Source organism: Cydia amplana, chromosome 11 (genome assembly GCF_948474715.1).
Source record: "Cydia amplana chromosome 11, ilCydAmpl1.1, whole genome shotgun sequence".
NCBI classification, from domain to species: Eukaryota; Metazoa; Arthropoda; class Insecta; order Lepidoptera; family Tortricidae; genus Cydia; species Cydia amplana.
The window spans coordinates 7,764,617-7,789,912 of NC_086079.1; the positions used below are offsets into that span (position 1 = coordinate 7,764,617).

The 25,296-nt window shown below is 38.1% G+C and overlaps 1 protein-coding gene across 5 annotated transcripts in view; it reads right to left on the minus strand.

The window, feature by feature from the left end:
- Positions 1-565: 565 nt before the first annotated feature.
- The window catches only part of LOC134651955 (heparan sulfate 2-O-sulfotransferase pipe), a 91,275-nt gene continuing 66,544 nt past the window's right edge, over positions 566-25,296 (minus strand). For all 5 annotated transcript variants that reach the window (XM_063507095.1, XM_063507096.1, XM_063507093.1 and 2 more), the window contains exons 4-10: positions 19,399-19,481; positions 18,763-18,976; positions 14,458-14,596; positions 12,030-12,186; positions 3,451-3,575; positions 1,766-1,920; positions 566-945 (exon numbers count right to left, since the gene is read on the minus strand). In XM_063507095.1, the coding sequence (XP_063363165.1) occupies positions 719-945; positions 1,766-1,920; positions 3,451-3,575; positions 12,030-12,186; positions 14,458-14,596; positions 18,763-18,976; positions 19,399-19,481 (1,100 nt within the window). In that variant the 3' untranslated portion in view covers positions 566-718. The remainder of the gene's footprint in view (positions 946-1,765; positions 1,921-3,450; positions 3,576-12,029; positions 12,187-14,457; positions 14,597-18,762; positions 18,977-19,398; positions 19,482-25,296) is intronic.

Sequence of the window (25,296 nt, forward strand, 5' to 3'; positions counted from 1 at the left end):
TATCCAAATTGTTTACAATTTCTTCAATGTCAATGAAGCTACGCATGCGGCACCGTTGTTACCTACATTCTTTTCCTAAATATAACGAAAAGCTCATCCTACAGGAAATTTAAATCTGGATCCAGGGGATTAAACTGTCGATTTCCTTGATAAATTGCATCCCCACCAGTCACAGATGGTAAAAGGTGTATGTATTCATATAAATCATTCCCATTTGTCCTGCCTTATGTATGGCGGCGGTCACGTGCGGTGAGGACAAATGGGAATACACCAGCAAATCTTGAAAATATAATATAGGTATTAAGGTACAACTGTCAGAAAACTAAGGAAGTTAAGGTTGAATACACTTAACCATGTTCAACTTTCCGATTTGCCTACCTAACTTGTCTGATTTAGACGGCGCGCAAACTCGCATGCGATTTTAGTTACATTGCTGACTGTTGGTTACGTCCAATTCAACCGACCGATCAAAACCCGCAATGTAATGAAACTCGCATGCGAGTTCTCGCATCGTCTAAACGGGCCCTTATAGGTATGTACATGTACTCAACAAGACCTAACAACGATTCCTTCATACTCATCAATACACTTATAAGCGTTTGCACTGCTTTCAACAGTCTCACAACTAGCACAAATGTCCATTGGCCTCACGTTGTACCCAAAAAATGCTTAACACTCAAATCTCAGGTATTTCGTCACGGCCAGTTTACAGTAGTCGCTACACTCGTCTGAATCTCTTGATCGCGCGCCGCTTGACCCGCTGCGACACCGGCATCGTTAAGCCGGGTTCTCTGAGCGCCTTGAGCTGCAGATGGAGGCGCTGTTTGCAGAACTCGTAGAACTCAATTTCGCGGGTGAAGTTGGCGCGGACCATGTTCTTGACGGCTTCGGAGACCGGCGGCTTGAAGGCGTTGCGGTTGATGCGGTTGAACGTGTTTAGTTCCTCTGGAATGGAGTAGATAGACATTTTAAAATGTGATAGGTATTGTAGAAAATGAAAGTTATTCACAGGTTTTAGCCTTTAGGTTATCTTCTTCTTCTTTATATTTAGGAGCTGTGTTCACAGCTCCTTAACCTTCTGCCAACTCCTTAACCTTAGGGTATGACACGACCTGAACTTTTTCTTTTCTATATATATTATGGACATGTAAGTATGCAGATACAGAAATAAATTCCGACATGATAGAATTGAATCGAAACAGTTGTAAGATTGCCGCGTTGAAACGTCAGGCGTAGGTACATGCAAGCACCGACACCCAGATTTGATGCACTTTGCTAATCCACATCCGGCAGGCGTCAATTTGTAACTTTTACCATTATATTAGATGATGATGAACCGCGCCGCTGAAGAAACGCTGGATGTATCGCTAGAGATCCTACCATGATATACCTCAACACACCAACCACAGCATACTGCTCTTACTACATGCTTCTGCCTGTTATGATGATGATGGCTCACCCAATACAGCTTAGTCGCGTCGCTGAAGAAGCGCGGGATGTAAGTATCGCTCGAGAGTCAACAGTGTATAGTTCATATACCTCAACACACCAACCACAGCATACTGCTCTTACTACATGCTTCAACTTGATGATGAATGATGATGGTAGATGGCTCACCCCAATACTGCTTAGTCGCGTCGCTGAAGAAGCGCGGGATGTATCGCTCGAGAGTCAACAGTGTATAGTTCATACACCTCAACACACCAACCACGACATACTGCTCTTACTACATGCTTCTTTGTCTGTTATGATGATGATGGCTCACCCCAATACAGCTTAGTCGCGCCGCTGAAGAAGCGCGGGATGTATCGCTCGAGAGCCAACAGGGTAGAGTTCATATCCTCGAGCACGCCGACCACAGCATACTGCTCCTCCACGACACGTTTCGCGCGCTGCAGCGCCTCTACGCTGTTAAACGGCCTGGAACATTCAATAAAACAATTATAGTTAACTTTTCTAGTATTGGAGGCATTCCACTAAGTTTTTTTTATCGAAAAAGATGGGCATTTTATACTAAACAATTAGATAATACAGCACCATCTCTGTCGTATACTGTGCATTTATCGTGACTTCGTGAATTCAAACTTGACGGTGTGAGTTAGCGCGCGAGTTTCCTAGTCTAGCTTTTGCTTGGAGGGACTGGGATTTGGCTCTTAAACCAGAGGTCACTGTTTAAATTCGACCAAGAATTCTAGTGAGATGTAGTATAGTGTCATCTAGTGAGATGTCGCAATCTATATGCTTCGTACAATTTTGTACAAATTAACAAGATGCCACGTTTGTTTTCTCTATTGAACGCCACTAAAAGTAGTAAATATCTGAAAGCACTGGGAACTCTATAGAAATCATATTTTTAGTACAACTTTACGCATGCCGAGCCTGTTAACAATGTAGATCTGAATAAAATTGCACATTCATGGTTAAATAAAATAAAAATCTCTCAATAATAGTCGGCGTCTCTCAACATCGGATTTTAAACTTAAATGGCCTCAACGTGACAAATTTTGGCAATTGCAAATCTAGTTGTACTTTATAAAAACGCGTGCAAGTAAAAAGCCAAGCAGTGTCTCGTCCGGCGGTTTTTGTGGTGCTAATAGAATGTCATGGAGCTTTTTATTTGCCGTACGTTAACTCGTTAAGCGATGTTGTTCGGCGCTTCTTCAAATATGTGTACCTAAAGAAAAACTTTATTTTAGGTAAAAAAAAATAAGTCTGACATGTACTTAAATATCTCTTTGGCGCTTGAAAAGTAGCTTGAAAAATAGACGTTATTGCAGTAGATGACTAGTGGTTATATTCTCTTTGTAGATGACTAGATTAGGTATTTGATGACTAGTGACAACAAGGTCTTATCGATACCTACTTCTGTTATTATGGATCGATAATATTTTGATGCTTCTCCATTTTAATGACATCGACACAGATTTTAAAAATGTTTAGTCGTTGAAGGTGTTTTGTAGAACATTACCGTTTTTTAAGCCGCAACGTTTAGCGGCATTGGTGGAAGTTTATGGTAACAATAAATCGTACAAACGTACCAATCAATTTGTCATTCAAATATAGTGAAAAAAACCGGCCAAGTGCGAGTCGGACTCGCGCACGGAGGGTTCCGCACCATCAACAAAAAATAGAGCAAAACAAGCAAAAAAACGGTCACCCATCCAAGTACTGACCCCGCCCGACGTTGCTTAACTTCGGTCAAAAATCACGTTTGTTGTATGGGAGCCCCACTTAAATCTTTATTTTATTCTGTTTTTAGTATTTGTTGTTATAGCGGCAACAGAAATACATCATCTGTGAAAATTTCAACTGTCTAGCTATCACGGTTCGTGAGATACAGCCTGGTGACAGACGGACGGACGGACGGACGGACGGACAGCGGAGTCTTAGTAATAGGGTCCCGTTTTTACCTTTTGGGTACGGAACCCTAAAAATTAAAGAAATACTGACGTGCACTGAGGTTCGTGTCCACAAAAGAAGAGCGTCTGCCGGCGGTGATCGCCGATGCCCTCGTGCGTCTCGCCCTCCACGTAGCGGCACTCGCGGTCGCCGCTCAGCACACACGTCTCGAAGTCCTGAAAACAGAAAGGTACAGATGATTAGAGAGTAGTCGGGGTTGAGAGAGAGAGAGAGAGGAGTCCTCATACAATGGAAGTTACGCTCTCATTTTAAAATAACATACTAAAGTAGCTTGAAACTTGACGTGATTTAAGTTCGGTATCTAGTATGTTGCTTTAAAATAAATGATTGGATTCTTCTTGATTGAGAGTGCAGATATGAAGATTTGTAGATGCGTGTATCTTCGAATACGGCTTGGATGAAATTGTTAACTAACTTTTATCTGTTTCTATTTTCAATAAGATCAACGTAAGTTGTGTTACTCGATTAGGTATTACCTAAAGGCTTCGACACAGGCGTGTTTTCCGGGCGGGGCGTGAGCGTTTTATATGTAAAAGTGGCGCGCCCCGCTCACGCCCCGCCCGGAAAACGCGCCTGTGTGACGAAGCCTTAAGGCCACCATGCGTGCGGGTTTCTCCGGATTTATCCTAGTATGGAGCTCGTCCGGGGAGCGTCTAGCGAGATTTTTAAGGTTTCGATATTTTTATTCGGCATCAGCAACCCTACTCGTTGCAAAATAGATACCTACACAGCTAGTTACGAATACCATCAAGAATTTCATAATTTTTGTACCCAATAAAATGCAAAATGGCGCTAGGAAATTAACAATTTACTTAATATCAATAGGTAGATATGCTAAGCATTAAGTAAATTGCATAGCTGTCTAAAGATCTATCTTTATGTCTGTTATCCTTGTTATAGTGTAATTTGAGTTAAGTTTAAATCCGGTGTCGAAGTGCTCGTATCGTCTTATGTATCAACTTAGAACCGCTGTGCTCCACGATTGGCAGTTAGTAGATAAAGATAGTTATCTCCCACAGTTAAACGTACGTAAACCATTGTTGTAGCAACACAATTATGCAAATATGCCGGCTATATGGAGTTTGCATATTGGCAAATACCTACCAAAGAAGAGCATCATTTAAATTTCCAATTAAAACGTTAGGCTTTTTGCCGGTGGTAAACTAATTTATTTTTTGCAGGTTCGCAAAGAAGTAACATCGTTAAAATATATAAGGGAGCCACTAGACATATCGAAGTTATGGAATTAAAACAGGAAGATGCATACACTTATATCAATGCATATGGACTAAACAAATAGTCAATTGTTTTGTTTCGGTCTCACTCTGGCTGAAATTGGAGGGCTATACTGATGCGATCGAAATAGTTATTTTCGATATAAGTGCGAAAAAGAGGAAATTCGAAACGAGTGGCGATAAATTAAAACACGACCGAAGGGAGTGTTTTAAATCGACACGAGTTGCGAATTACCTATTCGAACGTGTATCGAACAACGTTTTACAGTAGGTACATATAGTGCCATATGTACTGTAAAACGTTGTAAAGTTTCGACATACGCACGAAAAGTGCTATTTTACGCACTAGTGCGGAAAAGTAGCATATGTACTGTAAAAACCTTCGGTCGTGTTTTAATTTATCGCCACTCGTTTCGAATTTCGTCTTTTTCGCACTTGTATCGAAAATAACTATTTCAATGTTAAAACCTAGTTCTATTTGTTTTCTTCTCACAGTTCCATCAAACAAATAAGAGCTTTACGATTCGAGGCGATGGCTGAATAAGTACACTCGATATCTTGAAATATTTTACATATCAGTAACGCACGCAGCCGGACATCCAAACATAATGTGAAAAAAATGCTCACTTCAGCGTCAGCAATCAGATTTAGAGTCGATAAGTGTGGTGACTCCCTAAGACTTGTAAGTTAAGCGTCTGAGCACACAAACTCTATTGTGCTGGCCGTTTAACAATGGAATAATTAACACGGAAAAATCTGTAGTGACGTGCAATTGTCGATATCATTAATTTCCATAAGACGATAGTGTGAGCTGTCAGCGGTCGCTGCGGGCGCTGGTCGGGCAGTTAGTGCCCGCTCTGGTACCGTTTTACAATTAGGGGCACGACCACACGTTACGGCATAAGATAATTTGACTGGACGGACGCAAACAATTCCAAATTCCGTTTAATATGACTGCGTGCCTAGTGATGTCCGATGCACCTTCCATTATAGTCATTCCCGGGATTAATTCTCAAACAAAGAAGCATTTACGGGCAATAAAATAACATTAAAAGTCTGAAATGCAGTTTCTGTTTATACGTTATCAAATTATTTTGCATGATTAGCAAAAAAAAAAACTGAAACTAAAACGCACTGAAAAAACCAGACTCTTGGAAATATTTAGTCACAAGTCGTGTTAGACAAGCTTTGTTTTAATAGGAAGGAATATAATTATTAGTATGTAGGTATTGTTGCTTATAAGCAAGTTTTGGTTGTCAACTAAAGTTGTAAGTATATATTTAGTAAATAGGTATTTCTAGATCTCGTGACTACGAGAAAAATTTGCAAACAGAATTTATTTTTTGGGGATACGTTACTTTTTCTTAATTTTTTTTGTATTTTGTTCTCAAATAATGGATCTGGATTCTAAGTCAAAGTTCTAAGTTCGGCAATGTTCCTCTGAATAGGGATTTTTCCTAGGAATGGCACATCACTACGGCGCTACTCGGTGCAGCCAACGCGACCCGCTCGAATAATGAACGCAGTTAACGTTCCCGGTCCCAAACCAAATTAATTTATTCTTTCTTCTCATCAAATATCCGTCCAACATCTATTCGAAAACATTTTAATGATGCTTTGCTGTCTATTTATTTGTGCTCCTACATATTGTTACGTAACTTACGGTACGTTTAAATTGATTCACACGTAAGTACCGTTTTCATTATTTAAAGATGTTAATATGAGTCTATTATCGAATGCGCTACTGGTGTACCTATTAAAATTGGATTGAAAAAGTATAGTTGCAAGTAGGTAGGTACGTTGGTGTAGATATCTTGATAAAATATGTGATAGGCTAGAATCGAATGGTGATTTAATACTGCATGATAGTCTCTTATTCGTTGCTCGTTTTGTTTCAAAAGTGCAAAAGTTTGACCCACTACCCTAAACCCACTAGGTGACTTATCAGTCAAATCAATTCTAGACGCCTTAAGTAAACGTTGTTCTCATTTAAAAACAATTTGATGGCATTTAAATATTTGAAATCAGATCGTGATTATCGATTTTTCATGCAGCCAGTAGGTAAGTAGCCCACCACAATCGTGGGTCGTGACAGATCACTTTTGTCAGTATAACGGGACGTCCTACGACGACGTTATAAAAATGGAAAACCATGTCTGAATATTGATTTACAATATCACAATCGAAATTCAATATGTCTTCAATGAAATCGTGGAACTGTAAAAGCTACTAAAGGAAGGAGCAGACACCCGACATTTGTAACATTTTACGAGCTGTCGATTCGATACCATGCAGTTAATTTTTATTGACAATAGTTATTTTCGATACAAGTGCGAAAAAGAGGAAATACGAAACGATTGGCGATAAATTAAAACACGACCGAAGGGAGTGTTTTAAATCGACACGAGTTGCGAATTACCTATTCGCACGTGTATCGAACAACGTTTTATAGTACATATGGCACTTTAAAGTTTCGACATACGCACGAAAAGTGCTATTTTACGCACTAGTGTATATGTACTGTAAAGTCAGTTGCATTTAACTTTTAATTTTCAATGATGGGGTAATGAGGTAACTCGTAAGTAGGTACCTACCTAACTAATTTCGTGCATTTAATTTGCTATGTCATCATTATTCTAGATTGAATATTATTTGCATCATTTAGTTTGATGTCACCATTTATGTTTTGTCGCCAAATGAAAAAAAAAACCGGCCAAGTGCAAGTGCTCGCGTTCCAAGGGTTCCGTACATTAAGTCCGACTCACGCTTGACTGCAGATTTTTAATAGGTTTTCCTGTCATCTATAGGTAAAGAACTATTTTGTGTATTATTTTCAAAATTTTAGACCCACTAGTTTCGGAGATAAGGGCAGGGGGGGGGATGGTCATTTTTTGTCTATTATCTTGAATAACTGCTAAACTATTAATCCCAAAATTATAAAAAAAATATATTTGAGATTCTTACAATGAGCTCTTTCATTTGATATGTAACACGATATAGTTTGAAAAACTTTATTTTTTAATTTTCTCATTTACCCCCCAAAAATGGCCTCCATATTTAAAATTCATTTATTTACGTTACACGTCCATCTTTGGGTCACAAACTTACATATGTGGCCCAAATTTCAACTTAATTGGTCCAGTAGTTTCGGAGAAAATAGGCTGTGACAGACGGACGGACAGACAGACGCACGAGTGATCCTATTGGGGTTCCGTTTTTTTCTTTTGAGGTACGGAACCCTAAAAAGCGACAGCGACAATATCTATTAAGTAAGAAAGACTGCCCCCCCCGCGTAGGTGTTGCCTTGGCAAATAATACGCTAAACTAAACAATTGAATGGTAACTTTTTATTTTTTATTTGTGTTCTGTATTGGGTGGCAAAGATAAGGATATATAGGTGGTAAGGATAAAGGCGCGAGTAAAAGCTTGTTTATAAATTGACGTAGGTAAAAACAAACTATGATCAAGTATTGGATCGTTTCCTTGACGCCTGCCAATTACAGTTTTTTGCGCATGCGTTAGCGCAGGCAGTTAACGGGCGCGCACGTGACCGATTGTGGCGATTCATCGCGAACACCGATCGATACACGGCCATTGACGTATATCTCAGGACAGGCCTTACGGGCACCAAAAATGGTACTAGATCAGTGATGTCACTCACAAATTCGTGCCAATCGTGCAGTCTAAGGCAACTATACTCTATAGTTGCGAATAATCGCGCGCGTGATGCGAACTCATCAACCAATCACGTCGTAGCGGTTTCACACCGCTGTACTGGCCCCTGTCATGCCTCATTTTTATTGCCCGTAAAGCCAGTCCCTGGATATCTATGTCAATGTACACGGCTATTTAATTGAGCAGGTGAACGAGGGGTCGTACCTATTATTGGACGTCGGGATTTGATTCATACACCAACAGACCAGGGATGTTGCGGATGCCGATTTTTTGACATCCGCGGATGCGGATGCGGATGCGGATTTTTTAAGGCTCACATCCGCGGATGCGGATGCGGATGCGGATGTCAAGATAGCACCATAAAAAACGTCAAATATTACATTTTAGTAATTTTTATTTCAAAAAACCTGCCAAGTGCGAGTCGGACTCGCGTTCCAAGGGTTCCGTACATTAAGTCCCACTCACGCTTGACTGCTCATTTCTAATCATGGTCCTATAATATTACGGTCAGAGTTTCGCTTACAACACAACTGTGATTCCAACATCCACCTGTTTCATAGTATTTACGCGTGACACACACACATTGACAGCCCACATCCACCAGTTTGCCGTCAGATGAATCGAAACGTTATTGAAGTAAACATGTCGAAGAAAAATATAAAATATGCCGGCATGCGTAGTTAAATCCTGCTAGAATTGTACCGATCGAAAGAAAAAAAGTCACGGAATAACTTTTCATACTTAAGTTTATCAATTAGTACGTAAAATCACGATAATTTGTTGTTTTTAAATTATCAAACTGCAAAACAGGAGTGTGACCAGTAACATGAATAGGGTAATTTCCCGAAAGTAGGGTAATTGATACCCTTCTTATTAAATCATTATGTATTAAGAGATCGTTTAGGTAAATAGTTAAATTATTGATAGTGCATTTCAAACTAGGTCGGTATGGTAATTTCCCGATACTAAGGAGATTAGACGCTTACATGCATGTATGATAGTTAACGTTTGTTTGAATAATTGTTTTACCATTAGGGGAGAATTTGTGTTACATGGTAACACTTGTCTACACGCACACATTCAAACCGTCCGCCATTGCAGTGTCACAGTTTGTCTTAGGTGGCAGTCCGTCCGTAATATTCTAGGTCCATGCTTCTAATATGTTTTTTGGTTACCGACTAAATTACCTAGCAGTCTAGCACTTACGCCGATGCTAAGACGTTTCTGTACCGACCTGTTCCACATCCGCATCCGCATTAAATCCGCATCAATTTTATGCGGATGCGGATGCGGATGCGGATGTTGAAAATAATGCGGAAGTTCCGCGGTTGCGGATGCGGATGCGGATGTTCGCAACATCCCTGCAACAGACCACTGGACGACGTAGTTAGGCGACCAGTATTGTTAGAGCCACGCCGATGTTACGCTCATTTGTTCTTCAGCTACAGTAGTAAGGTACTTTTCATATTCATACCTAATTCACGTAATACGACTGCTTTGATTTTGCGAACGATTCGAGTATAGCTGAAACTCAACTATTTTTTTCTACATGCAGCTTACGCCCACTTGCACCATCCCACTAACCCGGGGTCGAGCGGTTAAACCGTTAACCTAATGTCAAATTGTACTGGTAACCATGGTAACTCCAGGTTTAACCAGTTAACTCCGGATTAGTGGAATGGTGCAAGTGGACTTTATGTAGGTACTTAGCGTGTGATATGTTAGATAGGAACCTTACACATAGTCGTTATGAGTCAGGGGTTCACTTATTTACCTAATAGTAGAGAAGAGCTCACAGGCGAGTGCAAAGTTTTTGCGAACATCTTCTCCTAATGACGGTAGGCGGACACTTTAGCAGAGCCCTCACGATTCATAAAGTGCTACGGTTCATATTCAATGCTGGTATAATTTCGCCAGGTATGCGATTCTTTCCGGCATGGTTGATTGCTCACTCTGGGTCGTGCGAAACAATTTTTTGCGCAAGTACATGGTTAGAAATGTTAGAATAGTTCTTTCAAGATGGGATAGATAATAATGTCTTGAAATTTAACTCTCAATTAATTTGTAATGGGAACAAATACATTTTTTTTATGAATTTCGGGTTGGCCTAAGTGGTTTTCGATCCGAGAACGATTTTTTTTAATAATACAATTTTTAATACAAAGCATTTTTTTAGATCACCTATTGAATTTTATTAAGGGCGCGAGTTTTATTGTATGGAAAGTTTCATAGTAAACCGCCGCGGCGCGCCGGGTGACGTTCATCAGTCTGTCAAGTGCGGATGGTGCAACTGGCACTTAGAGTATTAAAAATAACAAACACCGTAAAGTACCCATCATTTTATTAGTTAACTTTAATGGCAATAGTTAAGGACATTAAATTACAACTATTAGTCAGATAGTTAATGACGTTACCTACCTATTTTTACGACTTCCATCGAAATGGTATCTTATGCCGATTCCTACGCTTTTACTACGCTGAGACCAAAACGATAAAAAAAATGTTCTTTAATTAACATAAATTGTCCGTCTGTATTTTATTTGAATATATCCAAACTGGATCGAAAACCACCGGAAAGTCGAGGAACCTTTCCGCGCAATGCAGTACGAAGGTAACATTTTGCAGTAGGGGAAGTCCGGGTAAAGCGAACACCCCAGGCAAAGCGAATTCGGGCTCCCAATCCTAAACTATTCGACTTTGTCGCACCACGCGCCTATATGATGTTCAGGATCCTTCGCTCTATGAGCGGTAAGCGTCACAGGGAGCGGTCGCTGTGAGCTTCGTCGGTGACGAGTCAAAATGTGTTTTTAGTGCAAAATATACGATTTTGAAAGGTAAGTACATTGTATGTTATTTTGTCACAATAATTATCTCGAATTTTAATTCAAGATGATTCTATTGCTTATTAAAGTATCTTCCTTTTACAACGCATTTCTTTTAAAACAATCCAACGGTTTTTTTTTTTAATTCTTAATATCTTTAACTGACTGAATGGGCAAAGTGGATCGGGCAAAGCGGATAGCGTGTTCACTTTGAATTTATTAGGTAATTTTTTTTTCATGATAATATTTTGTTACAGATGGTATATAAATATCAAAAAAAGATCGATAATGGCTCCTGGCTAACAGAGGTCATGGAAATGGCTATCAGAACGTGGATTCGCTGTGTTAAAATGTCTTCAAAAATGCCGTGAAGACTTATGCTTATGAAATCAGTGAAAATATATCAAAAGTTACTAGTGACAGCTTATCTAATTAATATTATTGAAATGATCTTATGTTGATTAATTTTCACTTAGTTATTAAGTTCACTAAGTTTTTATGAGTAATATTTGCTTTGCCCGGGGGCCTGTTTCACTTTGCCCGGCACCCTGGGCAAAGCGAATAAAATATCTTCTTTTACGTTTTGTTCAAAATTGCAGCAACTATTAAACATTGGAGGCTAGTGTTGTTTTAAATTAAAAGATTATTAAATAAAGACTTATTATTGATACTTTTTTCATTTCTTCCTCGTTAAATTTTTCTGTTATGTCAAGTCAAAGGTAAAGGTGTTCACTATGCCCGGACTTCCCCTACTGAGGAACCTAACATTGCATCAACGCGCAGCAGTAGGTACGAGTACTGCATGTAACCTTTACCATGAATATGAACATTTACGGTATGAAGCCTTTACCGGGCCCGAAGTATGAGTAATAGATACCTTCTTCAGCCAGGCAGGATCTGGTAGCGGCAGGTCGGGGAACGCACGTTTCCTCTCGACGTAGTACCACGGCGCCCGCACGTAGTAGTACCACGAGATGACGCGCTCCACCGGGTCCCGTACCACGTTCACGTAGATCGGAGATGGGTAACCGAACCTGAAACATTTTAGGGACTTGTTGAATACTGGTGAAATAGGTATACGAGTACATCAAGTTTTGATCCACAAGTGGAAACACCACAATCTTCATTGATACAAAGTAAAATGAAATGTGTCAGTAGGTACCTATTAGATGTTGGTAATACTTATTAACGATACAAGTGCGAAATTCGCAATGAGTGGCGAATTTTAAAACACGACCGAAAGGAGTAAATCGACACGAGTTGCAAATTACCTATTACGTGTACCGTACAAATTTTTACAGTACCTATGGTCCTTTAAATTTTCGACGTAGTTACGTAATGTGCTTATTATAGCGCGCAGGGTATCGTAATGGAGCACCAGATGTACTGTAAAAAGATATAAGGTAAGTACCAGATGTAAGGTAAATACTACAAATAGAACATATATAATCAGTAACGGTTCAGACAATAAAGCAATGCAAAATTAATTATTGCAAAACTTTTAATAGTTGAATAGCAACTACAATAAAACGCCGAGCTGAGTGTTATCATTTTAGCAGCCATCTAAAATTCATTTGCCAGTCGGTCGCGTCGCGAAAATCTATTTTTAGAAGCGATGATGGTCACTACCTAAAATAGCTATTAAATAAAATCGCAGCTGTTTTCGTAGAAACTTTCAGCCTATTCGACTCGGTCGAGCACAGAACAACAATGGAGTTGGCCTGATCCCCTGCCAATCCTAATGTAGCGCAAAATTACACTATCGAAAGCAACATTTTCACGGTTCCAGTAATTTCATTTCACATTATATTATAATGCCGTTAATGCTAGCCCGTAATTTGAATTGAAGTTATACTGTGAAGTTTGGGATATTACTTATGAATTATGATAATTTTTTTAGTGTAGATTCACAATGCGTCAGGCGACACGTCAAATTGCAGAATTTGTTTTAGTTTGATCGTCGCCCTGTAGAAGTACAAGTAGCATATAGTCCTGTCATTAATTGGGCTCTGTACACAGTACCTACCTACACATGAGATTCGCAAATTCAGGTATTAGATTCAGTTTGTTTTCCTAATTTGACATTTTTAGATTTGTTTTAAAAAAGTTTGATTAAAAAAGCAAACAGGAAAATTTGCATAGAATCGTTCTGAAAATGTAGTCGTGATTTGTAAACAATAGCAAGTTCCACGTGTCGATACGTCCCGTCCGTCCGCCATAATTACAGCAGTTCTAATAGCCGGCTACAATTAATGTCTGGCTGATACATTAATCACAAACGTAGGTATTAAACTAGATAGTTAACACACGTATCTAGACAAACAAAATAGATGAACATGTAAAAGGACATATATTAAGCTAGGGATTAAAATTATTTTATTTTCCATCGCTGTAACGAATTGAAAACTTACTTCTATAAAATAAACTAATATTTAGCTACTAGCTTAAGCATAAACTACGTAGTTTATTCTGTTAAAATGATTGTTTATATTATATCGCAGACTGTAATACGTGATAGAGCCTATTAAAAAGGGTAGTGGGACTCACATGCCTTGAAGTGCTTACTATAGCTTTACTTTGTAGACATAGAGCGCTTTACGATTAAACTAAAAAGGCATAGGTACTAAAATCAGTTTTCGCCTATTTTACAATAAGTATTGTCCTGCTCTCTAAATTAAAATTATTGCATCGTCCTTTCGTTTGTGACCCTCTTCGTACAGTGATTTTAGTCCATAGGCATACGTTTAAAGTCGTTGACAGCACTCGGTGATGATTTATGCGAGAGTTGCGTTTCTTCTGTATTCATTCGCCGATTAATTGCCCTAAATCGAACTGTAGGTAAACCGCTTTAATAGCTTGAACTTTGACGGGTGGATTGTTAAAAATATATACTTGCGGTAGTAGAGGTGTGTGTTATTATTGTGTTCGCTTTTCTAATCTGTCTTCTAAATTGTGGAAAAATGGACAAGTCCGAGTCGGACGGACGAATCGATATCTTATTTTATTTCGAATTTCGAGAAAATTTTTGCTAATACCTACCCAATATTTTGCTATAAAATAACACTTCCAGAGTATGGAATTTTTCTAAAGTGTGACCGAGCTTCGAGAATTTTTAATGTCCATCAGGATTTATTTGGGCTAAAACAGAATACGAATAAAGTTCAGCCCTTACTTAGGCATATAATGACTAGCACTTTGGTCCAGCACATTGCTGCAAGGTGGTTGGTGCTAAACGTATTGTCTCCACGTACTGCATCCCAGTGGAAACCCCTGTACTTATTTAGTTTACATTTTTCGAATCTTACCTGGTGAAGTTAGTATAGCAGACGTGTTTAATGTAGGAGGCGGGCGGCGCGTGCGCCGTGACGATGCTGGCGAGCACCTGCTGGTCGGCCGGCGCCAGGCGGATCGTCTCCACGCGCTGAACCGCGTCCCGGTGGAACCCTACAACGTAAAATATTATTACAATAAACTCCCAACATACAGATGCTCCATGAACACTCCCGACGATAAGCTAATTTGCTCTGCACCGTAACTTAAGAATCATCTCAGTTTTCATTTAAATAAAAACCGGCCAAGTGCGAGTCGGACTCGCGCACGGAGGGTTCCGCACCATCAACAAAAATAGAGCAAAAAAATCGTGTTTGTTGTATGGGAACGGGAGCCCCCCTTAAATATTTATTTTATATTATTTTTAGTATTTGTTGTTATAGCGGCAACAGAGATACATCATTTGTGAAAATTTCAACTGTCTAGCTATCGCGGTTCATGAGATACAGCCTGGTGACAGACGAACGGACGGACGGACGGACAGCGAAGTCTTAGTAATAGGGTTCTGTTTTTTACCCTTTGGGTACGGAACCCTAAAAAAGACGTTGAATCGGTCGATGTCTAGATCTGTCTCAAACGAACACACTGATTATTTTGTAAACAACTCTGTGTTTGCGTCGAGAATATACATATTTGTTCAATGTAGCTTTTTCGATCCAAAGTGTAGCGAATAGTGGTTAAAACGCTGCCCAAGGCTCAGATATCTATCTTTTCTAAGCTACATCAATTTGCATGCCATTGCAGTTATTAGCGCAACATAGTCTCAATAGGGATGATGACACATGTAGAATTTTATAACAAAATCTAGTGAAATAGATAGCAAACAAGCAATTTATCACAATATTGTGGATATTAAAATAAAATATTGAAAAATTACAAAAATACAGGACCTGAAAGTTTCAAGATATAAGTTTTTTTTAACTTCCAAAAACGATAAAAGTAAGGGTACCATTCAATTCCATACATTTCATCCAAAAAAATATTGTAAAGCAACTATGTATATACATAAACGCAATATTTCACCGACAAAAACGCAATTTTCTTGTTTTGTCCATACTACAAGATGGGCTCCCAGAGACCTTGACGTCACGTTCCCTTGCCGTTTTGTATAGGGCGTTTCGCGAGTGAAGTGCGACTGTCGGACTTTGACTACAATTTCTGACTTTTGTGTTACTTTAATGCAATGGGTCCCATATAGACAGTTGATCCTAAAAACAAACCCGATCGATTGATACCATAAAAAAAAAATTAGTCATGTAGCCTATTCGCAATGTTCCATTACGATAGCATCTAGCCATTCTATTGGCTTTAACAACTTTTTATCTGTGAGTAATGTAATATCCAGACACACAGCATACACATACAAATGAAATAACATTGTAACAGATCACCAATACATGATTTGCATTGTGATTGAACTCAGAAACGTTAAAAAATTAATAGCCTAGACATTCTATGAGAGCCAGTATTTCGAATCTAATTATAATGATTACCTATACAAGCCCGCAGGACACAAATGACACCAATTCCATTTCTACACCTACTACCTAAGTATTTTAAAATTAAGATAAAAACCATAGAGTTCGAAAAAAGTAGGTCGAAACTAGAAAAAATGCGGTCCTCTGACTATAACTGCTTGTCTAATGTACTATGTAGAATAAATTATTAGAAATCCAATATTAAATCTTAATATCATAACTTTGAGTTTAAATTCTCTTAGATTTCGAATATGACTGGAGGCGCTAATATTTAACAAATGCAAATTATAATGACAGTAAATACCATCCAAGTGTTTAAGTGAATGTTGTTTGGCAGACCCCATAATTAGTTTCAGATAGGACATACTAAAGTAGCCAGCTTCGTGTGAGGCCTATTGCTTTTTACACGAAGTTCCTGCAACTCCATCAGAGCGAAAGCTATTAAATCAATTTTATACTACGCGAGAGTATTATTAGCTTGAGATCGAAATTTATTCTTAGAACAATCTTGAGTTAGTCATACAATTTACTTCATTTGCACGAATGCCTAAAACATTTAACCAACGGATGTCATCTTCCTCGCGTTGTCCCGGCATTTTGCCACGACTCATAGGAGCCTGGGGTCCGCTTGGCAACTAATCCCAGTAATTGGCGTGGGCACTAGTTTTTACGAAAGTGACTGCCATCTGACCTTCCAACCCAGAGGGTAAACTATAGGCCCGTATTGGGATTAGTCCGGTTTCCTCACGATGTTTTCCTTCACCGAAAAACGACTGGTAGGGTAAAGGCACCAGTAGTCAGCCTTATAACGACTTTTTTAAGTTTGAACGTTCGGCATTTCTACAGGATTAGTCGGATAATTAAACAAATGACATGGTTAGATCAATTGTTTATCATAGTTTTAAAACAAAATATTTAAAAAAATAACAATCCTCTTTATAATATCTCTAATTAAGTTTAAACAAAAAGTGGCACTTTTCTCCAGTAGTCAGCCTCCAAAATCCAGTAAGCAGCCTCTGTGTACCCAGTACTCAGCCTATATAAACTATTCATAATAATTAGATCAAAATCAATAATATTTATATCAAAATCAACGATATTATAATATTTATTTTTTCTTTATAATTTTTGTTATCGTTATTGTAGTTAGTTGTAGTTTTTAATTTAAGTTAATAATTTTTTGCATATATCAAAATCAACGATGTTATAATATCTATTGTTTATTTATAATTTTAGTTATTGTTATTGTAGTTAGTTGTAGTTTTTAATTTTAGTTTATATTTTTTTTGCATATATGTATTACTTACCTACTTGTTTATTTATTTATTAATAAAAAAAATCTTATAGGTACATACAATTCTTATGACACGAAATTTGTTGGCCATAGGTACTTAATTAACTAACAATATTCTTGCAAACTAAGAATCGCAATATTTATTTTCTAATAATTAATCCGTCAAAAATTAACGAGGTAAATCAGGTAATATTATAATTATGTTCCTAGTAGGTATTCGGTAAAAAATGATTAATCGAGTCTATGCAGATCTAATTATCATTAATAAACAAAGTCATATATCGACCAGGAAAAAGCAAAAAGAAAGTTATGTATAGTTAAAAGAAAGTTATGTATAGTTAACGTCAAAAATATGTATACACTTTTGAACCTTATTTCAATGGGATAGGGTTTAAAAATGTGGACATATTTTTGGCGGCGACGTACCAAGCAAGGTCAATGGCTGAGTACTGGATCCGCGAAACCCAGTGCTCAGCCGCATTAAAACGTTATTTCAAATGCGGCTGACTACTGGGTTTTACTTTAAATTGACTAGGGCATGCCTAACTAAATTTGAAAATGTAAATTTAACGGTCCTAACGGTCGCATTGGCTCGAAAATAATAAAATAAACGAGTAACCCAAAGGTCAGCCGTGGGGGGCTGGGCACTGGATTCTTTGGAAAAAAGTGTTATCCAGTGGCCAGCCTCCACAATTTATAAGTAAATTATTGATATTTTCATTCAAATATAATGCAATTTAATAGATAAACTAATAAATAAACCAATCATTAACAAAAACAATAACTTTTAACATTAAAACATAGTTTTTCTTGCCTGTTAAGAGAACACCACGTTCAGTAAAAAATATGGCGGACATGACACAATTGCACTCGTCGACAAACAGCACCTGTATGAACGAGTATATTTCTTCCCCCCGTTCCCTCACCGCGCCTGTCGTGTGACGTATTAACCAATAAGGAATCAAAGCTCCTATTTGAGTACTCGCGATTTGTTTAAACGAATATACCAGATATTTATGACCAATAAACGACTCAAAAGGCTGACCACTGGTACCTGGCTGGCCACTGGTGCTGTTACCCTAAATATCAAATGATATTTCGTACATAAGTTCCGAAAAACTCATTGGTACGAGCCGGGGTTCGAACCCGCGGCCTCCAGATTGCAAGTCGCACGCTCTTACCGCTAGGCCACCAGCGCTGTTACGGATGTAACGGTCGATTTTACAATGAAGGCATAAAAAGATAGCACAAAAGCTGAGCTTACTTTCAGTAAATTACTTGAAGATAAAATAATTTTTTACACTCCCATCTAGAAACTGCTTTTCTCATAAAGGTACTTGTTTCTATAACAGTGTACTTTTGCATTACAGAAGCATCATCTGACAACATCTAAAACATGGTGTGTAATGTATGCATTACAAAGAGTAAAGGTCTGGCTACCGACCAAAGCACACGGTTGAAGAATGCCGACGCACCCAGTATTATTCAACAACCATGCCGCTACTCACCGAACTGATTCTTTGCCGCCAGCCGTCGCAGTAGCTCCATGAACGTCTGGCTGCCGACCTTTGGCACGCGGTTGAAGAACAACAGTTCCATGCCGGCTCGCGCAGTATTGTTCAACTCCCATGGCTCCGGAACTATCTCTTCTAAATACTGCTCCATTTCTTCTAGAGCATCTTCAGGCTCCGCTTCTAGTGTGCGCTGAGGTTTTTTGCGCTCCTGTTAAGAAAATAATATATAATTGTTAGAAGTGGTTAGGCTAAGAACCGGGGGCTACAAAATTACCGGGGCATTGAACACGGCAGTCAGTAAACTAATGAAAAAGTGACCATATTGGTAGCCACGTCACGAATTAACACTCTGACGGATCGAATATAAGGTCCAATGGTGGTGTGATAAAGAAGTTGTTTTGCTTATTTCTTGTAGTTACGTCTACGTATACGACTCATCGTGTATTATTATTACTAAACACAATAATTATGACAAAAGCTATAAAGCCAAATTAATCATGTCTACAATAAACGACTTCATGTGAAGGTAACGTACGAAGCACCACGCAAAGCAATTAATGTATCCAGAGTCCATCTTAATTATTCTCATTTGTGGCAGATGTATTATTAAGAGGTAGAAAATAGACTAACCGCGCCGGTGTGCCTGCGAATAGCCTCGAGCGCCTCTTTGTGCTCTTGCGCCGACGCATACCCCGCTAGGCCCGTCTCTATCCCTGGAACAAAAACATATCGTGAGAGTAATGCAATAAAAATAAGCTGACATTTGACGGCTGTCCAAGTCCGGAGGATCTCTCGGGTTATATTAATACAATTCTGAACATCCTGTGCACATACTTAATACTTAATTACACCGTGATCCTGAACGAGTTACTGTAGATTGACATGATAACACTTAACAGGCATATTCAAGTACATATATACTTAAAATATACTAAAATTAGGTAGGTACAGGAACGCACAACGATAATATTCAATACGCTACACAATTTAATGACTTGTGAATTGTAATAGCAATTGTACGAGCATAAGTTAAGACAATCCATACAAAATGAATACTCATAGAATGAATTCCCGTACAGTTATTCCGATCGACATAGCGATGCTGTAACGAGGCTCTAGGGCGATAAATTTCTCAGCGGCACGAGGGCACGACCGGCGCCGGCGCACGAGGTGACCTACGACTTGATGCAAAATTGTCTCTCGCGAATCGGTAATGGCCGGTTTGTCGTTCACGTGGTATAACTGTCCATTGTAACGACATGTGGATAGTGGGTGTTGTAGATGTTATTGTCTTTTGATCGTTCATACATTAGTTCCAACACCTTGATACGGGGCGGGGTTCGAAACTGTGACCTCCACCTTGAAAGCACGTCTTACCGCTATGCCACTAACACCTAAAGGTCACCTAAATCTAAGCAAGATACTCGTAGTACCACAATTAAAGTATGGCATAGGAAAATAATTAGAAAACTTAAACCATAGAGTCATACTTACTTGAGCAATGATAATTGCTCAAGTAAGTATAAATTTATATTTTATAACTATAAATTCGTATGTGTCGGCACGACACGAATTAATGTTTAGGTATCTGTATAAGGGAGGTGACAGCCATCTTCTATTCGTAGAAGAGGCTATTTATAAAGAAATTGAAGGATTTCTGTATTGAGTTTCACATTCCGATGCAGTCGGTTACATCATAATATTAGTAGGTTTAGAAATCGACTAGTCTAAATATTTACCTACCTACTCTTATGACACAACGTAACAGTCTAGACCAGTCAGTCTAGAACAGAGAAACAAAAATAGCAATTTTAGTACCTAATCACAATAACGCTTCCTTAACTAACCGTGAAGCGACGTAAGAAGCGAAAACAAACACATCAGTCAAAAATAAAAGATGCGGACAATAACAATTACTTAAAATCTTAATTGAGTCTTAGCCTCAAATGTAATTGAAACCGAAAACCGCGAAGTACTGAAAATGTGATGTAATTTTGATAATTCTGATTTCACGACATTAAACCGAGTGTGTTGTGAGAGTAGGTACATACTTTATCTTTCTCTGTACATATATTCTCTTTTCCCAATGGATCAAAAGTATAACTTAACATAATATGATATAAGTAGGTAATGATGGTTTTTAACATTTATAACGCTGATTTCCTCTCTAATCTTATAGTATTTCGGTTGCATTCCCTACTTTTCGACATCTTTCTCTACACTATCTTTAGGCTTTCCTGTTTTATGAGACCAACACCAAAAATAATGCATCTTCTTAGATTTTTAGTTTTAAATATGATCCCCGTTTATTCTGAATTCCTCACCTCACGGCAGGTGTAGGGACCTATATAATAGTTTTCACTAGTATCGTTACCACGGTCACCTTACTCAGTGCTTTGAAAGCGGCCATCGCTCTGAGATCCGGGCTTTCGCCAGAACAAAGCTTCCGATGATCCCTTTCGATACGCAATTGAATGGCCTCAGAATTCCAGTTTTCGCTAATAAAACTAGTTTAAGTACTTCAACCTACGCGAAGATGCGTGGTGTAATTCAAGATAAGAGTAAATGAATTTAAATTAATTAGTCGGACAGCTTTATTGCAGCGCAACAAGATAGATGACACTAAGTGAATAGTTAAATACTGGTAAATAGTGCAGTGTTAATGTCAAACGTTTAGATTAGATGAAAAAGAATTTAAAGCATAGGAGACAAAGTAAATGTTTATTACGTACCTATTTTTAAATGTTTGATGTTTTTCTTTAGTGTGGTAAAAATGCTCTGAAGCGATACGATTCCAAAAGATCAAAAAATTAACAAAGAGTGAGCGGGAAAGCGGAAGAATAATGTACCTATAGGTAAAAACCCACTTTAAGTAACCGTTAACCGGCGAAATATGCGGCAAATCTTATTAAATGTGTTCGTATTAGGCAGGTTCAGCTATAGGTATATGAATTGGAATTATAAGTAACTCTTCTCTGGTACTTGAGAGCATTATACCATTAAAATTACTCCATTAAGGGGCGAAAGGCCGCATAATAGTAGCAAGAAATTGAACAAAAACCATCTGCTTCCCATTAGATAGAGTACAAACTAGTAAGCTCTTCCTAGCGAGCACAAAAACTTCATAGTCACTTCGCATGATAACGTTCGTCTAATAATATAAATAAGACGGCTTCTTTGATATCATAGGTGTAATAATGATATCGACGAGAAAAAGTACAACGAATCTAATGTAGCGTACGTAGCGGGTCGTATCCGGTGAAGCATCTTATTGTCAAGAAGAAGCGCGATTCAACATTCTTTTTATATAGCTTGTGACATTGCAAACCTTGTTACATTTCTGACTTAATACGGTACAATACATCAGTCATCGCTAACGTTCTTAATTCTGACTAATTTCTTTATTCTAATTTCGTCGTGTGACGACTTTACCTTTAAAACAATCAAATTTACCTCCAGCAGGATCAAAGACAGAGCTAAGCGTGATTTATCTTCAACGAAATAATTGATAGTTTTAATTCTCAATTATTGAGATGATTACCAGCCGATATCTCAACGCCATTGATCTTAATCTATGATAACTGTTGAATATGGGTCTGTCCACTGATTAACATTCATGATAAATGACTATTATGGCCATTGAGTATGCCCCGGGTAACCCCTGCTATGATGTCTTAATGGTTCATTGAATTTTTGACATGTCGAAATCTTGATTGTCAATAGAGTAATGTCTAAATAGCATATTTAACCCCGTGGGTTAATAACTGCAAATATAGAGCGATAGAGACATTTGCAAACGAAATAATGTAAATTCGTAGAAAATTATGATGGACGTTGCGTGTTAATGTTAATGAAATTCATTTGCTGCTTAATGATTACAATTAGGAGGCGCGCGCCGCAAATCTTACTATTAAGCCGTAGCCTCAGGTGAGTTGGCGTGTTATTACAAAATAGACGTACGTATCTACAAGCGTTATAGTCACCAAGAACGTGGAAAAGTGGATAAAAGAGAGGTGAATAAGTATTGTTCGGAAAAACAAAAACCTACTTCTGCTCCAGTAGTTTAAGAGAATGTACAAATAAAATCATCGGTTTGTTCCTGGTTCGTCGTATTCCTGTTTCGTCGGATTCCTGATTCGTCGAAATATATATATGAAATGGAACTACCTATGCAATTACTTACCGTGACTTCACCTTTGTTTTTAATATCAATTGAAAACATATTTACAAACGAAAAATTCAAACAAAACTTAACAGCAAACTTATATACACAAACAAGAATACGACGAATCAGGAATCCGACGAAACAGGAATACGACGAACCAGGAACAAACCCTTTAAACAGTTTGTTAATAAAGATTGCGAGGTGGAAGTTACACGACTTATACCACAATGTTGAGGCTCGAGCGGACGTGTGAAGTTACTCGGCATGATTCAGATCTCTGAAAACATTATCTTCGTAACCACGTAGGTATAATTACGCTGTACCTTGACAAAATCTAGGTACCTACATGATCAGTTTGCACGGGAATGAATGCCCACTGACGGCCGTGTAAGGCCGATAGGCATATTTAATTTTATCTGACGGACAGCGGTTGCTTTGATTTGGTTTATTTAGTTATGCGCTTGGCATCCTTCGGTTACGGGACACTGGAATGGAATAATACAAATACGACGAATATGCTTACCGGTACTTTGGTTTCAAAGAAACAGTACATCGAGGAGTGTCGGATGGTTGTAATTGTTAATGGTAGCAGTTTTATTTACCTTACCAATCTTTTAAACTTTTCAAATGATTGTTTATATTATCATGTTTGTTATAGGTGATATTTTACAATCAACTAACACTCGTTTGACATTAATACATTTTAAGGTAATTACTTATATGTATAGGTACCATAATCTCCGACACTGATTAAACCGAAATAAGAAAATGTACAAGGGTAAGGAACTAAGGAATATAAATTGGTATAAATAGGTAACTACGTTAAGGGATACTTGTCTAACCATAAAGTACCTTAGAATTACAAACGGCTTACGGCGACTCAGACTATTTTATAATATCACATTTCATTCCGACATCATACGACTAAGAGCAGCTAATGTTTTTGCACGTACGTAATGAGCAAAGTGAATTAAGTGAAGCAAGTGAAAACGCTCACACTACCCGTCAGCGGCCGTCAGACGTCCAAGGAGGTTATTCAGAACTTAAAAACATACCAACTACCAACATGATATTTATTTCTGTGATTTCCTCTTGCACCCTGACATAACTGATAGTGAATAGTGAGCCAAACACGCAGAGTATAAAATCATATTGGTATCATATTTTTAATATCTAAATATGCCTCCGTCCGTACCAAGTAGGTATACAAGAACTGCAGGATGTCCAGGGACAACTTTTTACATTTTTAATTGAACCTCGTCTGTTTTCCTTAATTGGGCCCGCATTCTGTCTTCGGAGAAGCTATCCGCTAACTCCTAGATGTACCTAACAAACGTTTCGTACCGCGGATGGAGATACCAGTTCCTTGATGATAAATAAATTTAAATTGACTCAGTAAATGGCGTAATAAGGGGTTTCAATAAACTGCAAAAACAGTGGAACAACGAGCTAACGACAGCCATCTCTAGGTCTTTATAGCGTACGGGCAATTATAACTGGTTTTTAAAATGTTTACTTTAAATAATACCTACTTGTAAGGGCAGTAATAATTTTTAATCGTTGCATTGTTAACGCTAAGTAAGTTTACTCTTCTCAATAAGTCGTGTTGTCCTAAAGCGATAAACGCCACTAAGCTCAAAGGCTCATAGCTGTGGAGAATTGAGATTGTATCAAAGAAGGTAAAGATGCCTATTATTTATGCTTTCACGGTGAAGATAGTGCAACGTCAGTGTACGGTAGCCCCGGGCGATTTCGAATACTTACTCATAAAAACATTCTTCCGATTGCACAAGTCTATTTAAATTAATTGTCAGTATAATTAGAAAATAAACTGAAATAAATGTCTTATACTAAGAAAAAGTGACCCAAGTGTGTTTCTAGTGTTTCTATTTGAAATAACAACAAAATGTGTTCTAATATGTAATTAGAAAATAATCAATAAGTAAAACTATACTTTATGTAGGCACGATCGGGCGGTCAATCAAATCTTTTATCTGTTTGATCAGACTATGTAGTATAGAAGGGCCCGAATATTCCACATACGTATTATTTTTATAATAGCTTAATTTTCAGGTACGGTTATAGGGCTATCTATCTATATCAAAGAACATTCCAATCAAATTGTAAAGTTCCTACATTATTTATAATTGTCTTTCTATGGTAATAGTAATAAGAGTTTAATTATGCTGAATTTGAGCAAGGTAAAATACCCATTAAACGGTATTATTTATAGTACTTTCGTTAGATCATACTGCAAGCTTTATAGGGCCGTCATTTAAATTCAAAACAGTTTTTACTTTACTACAGTAAAAAAGGGTTCGCACACGACGCATAAAACCGGCACTTATCCTTCATTCTGTGCT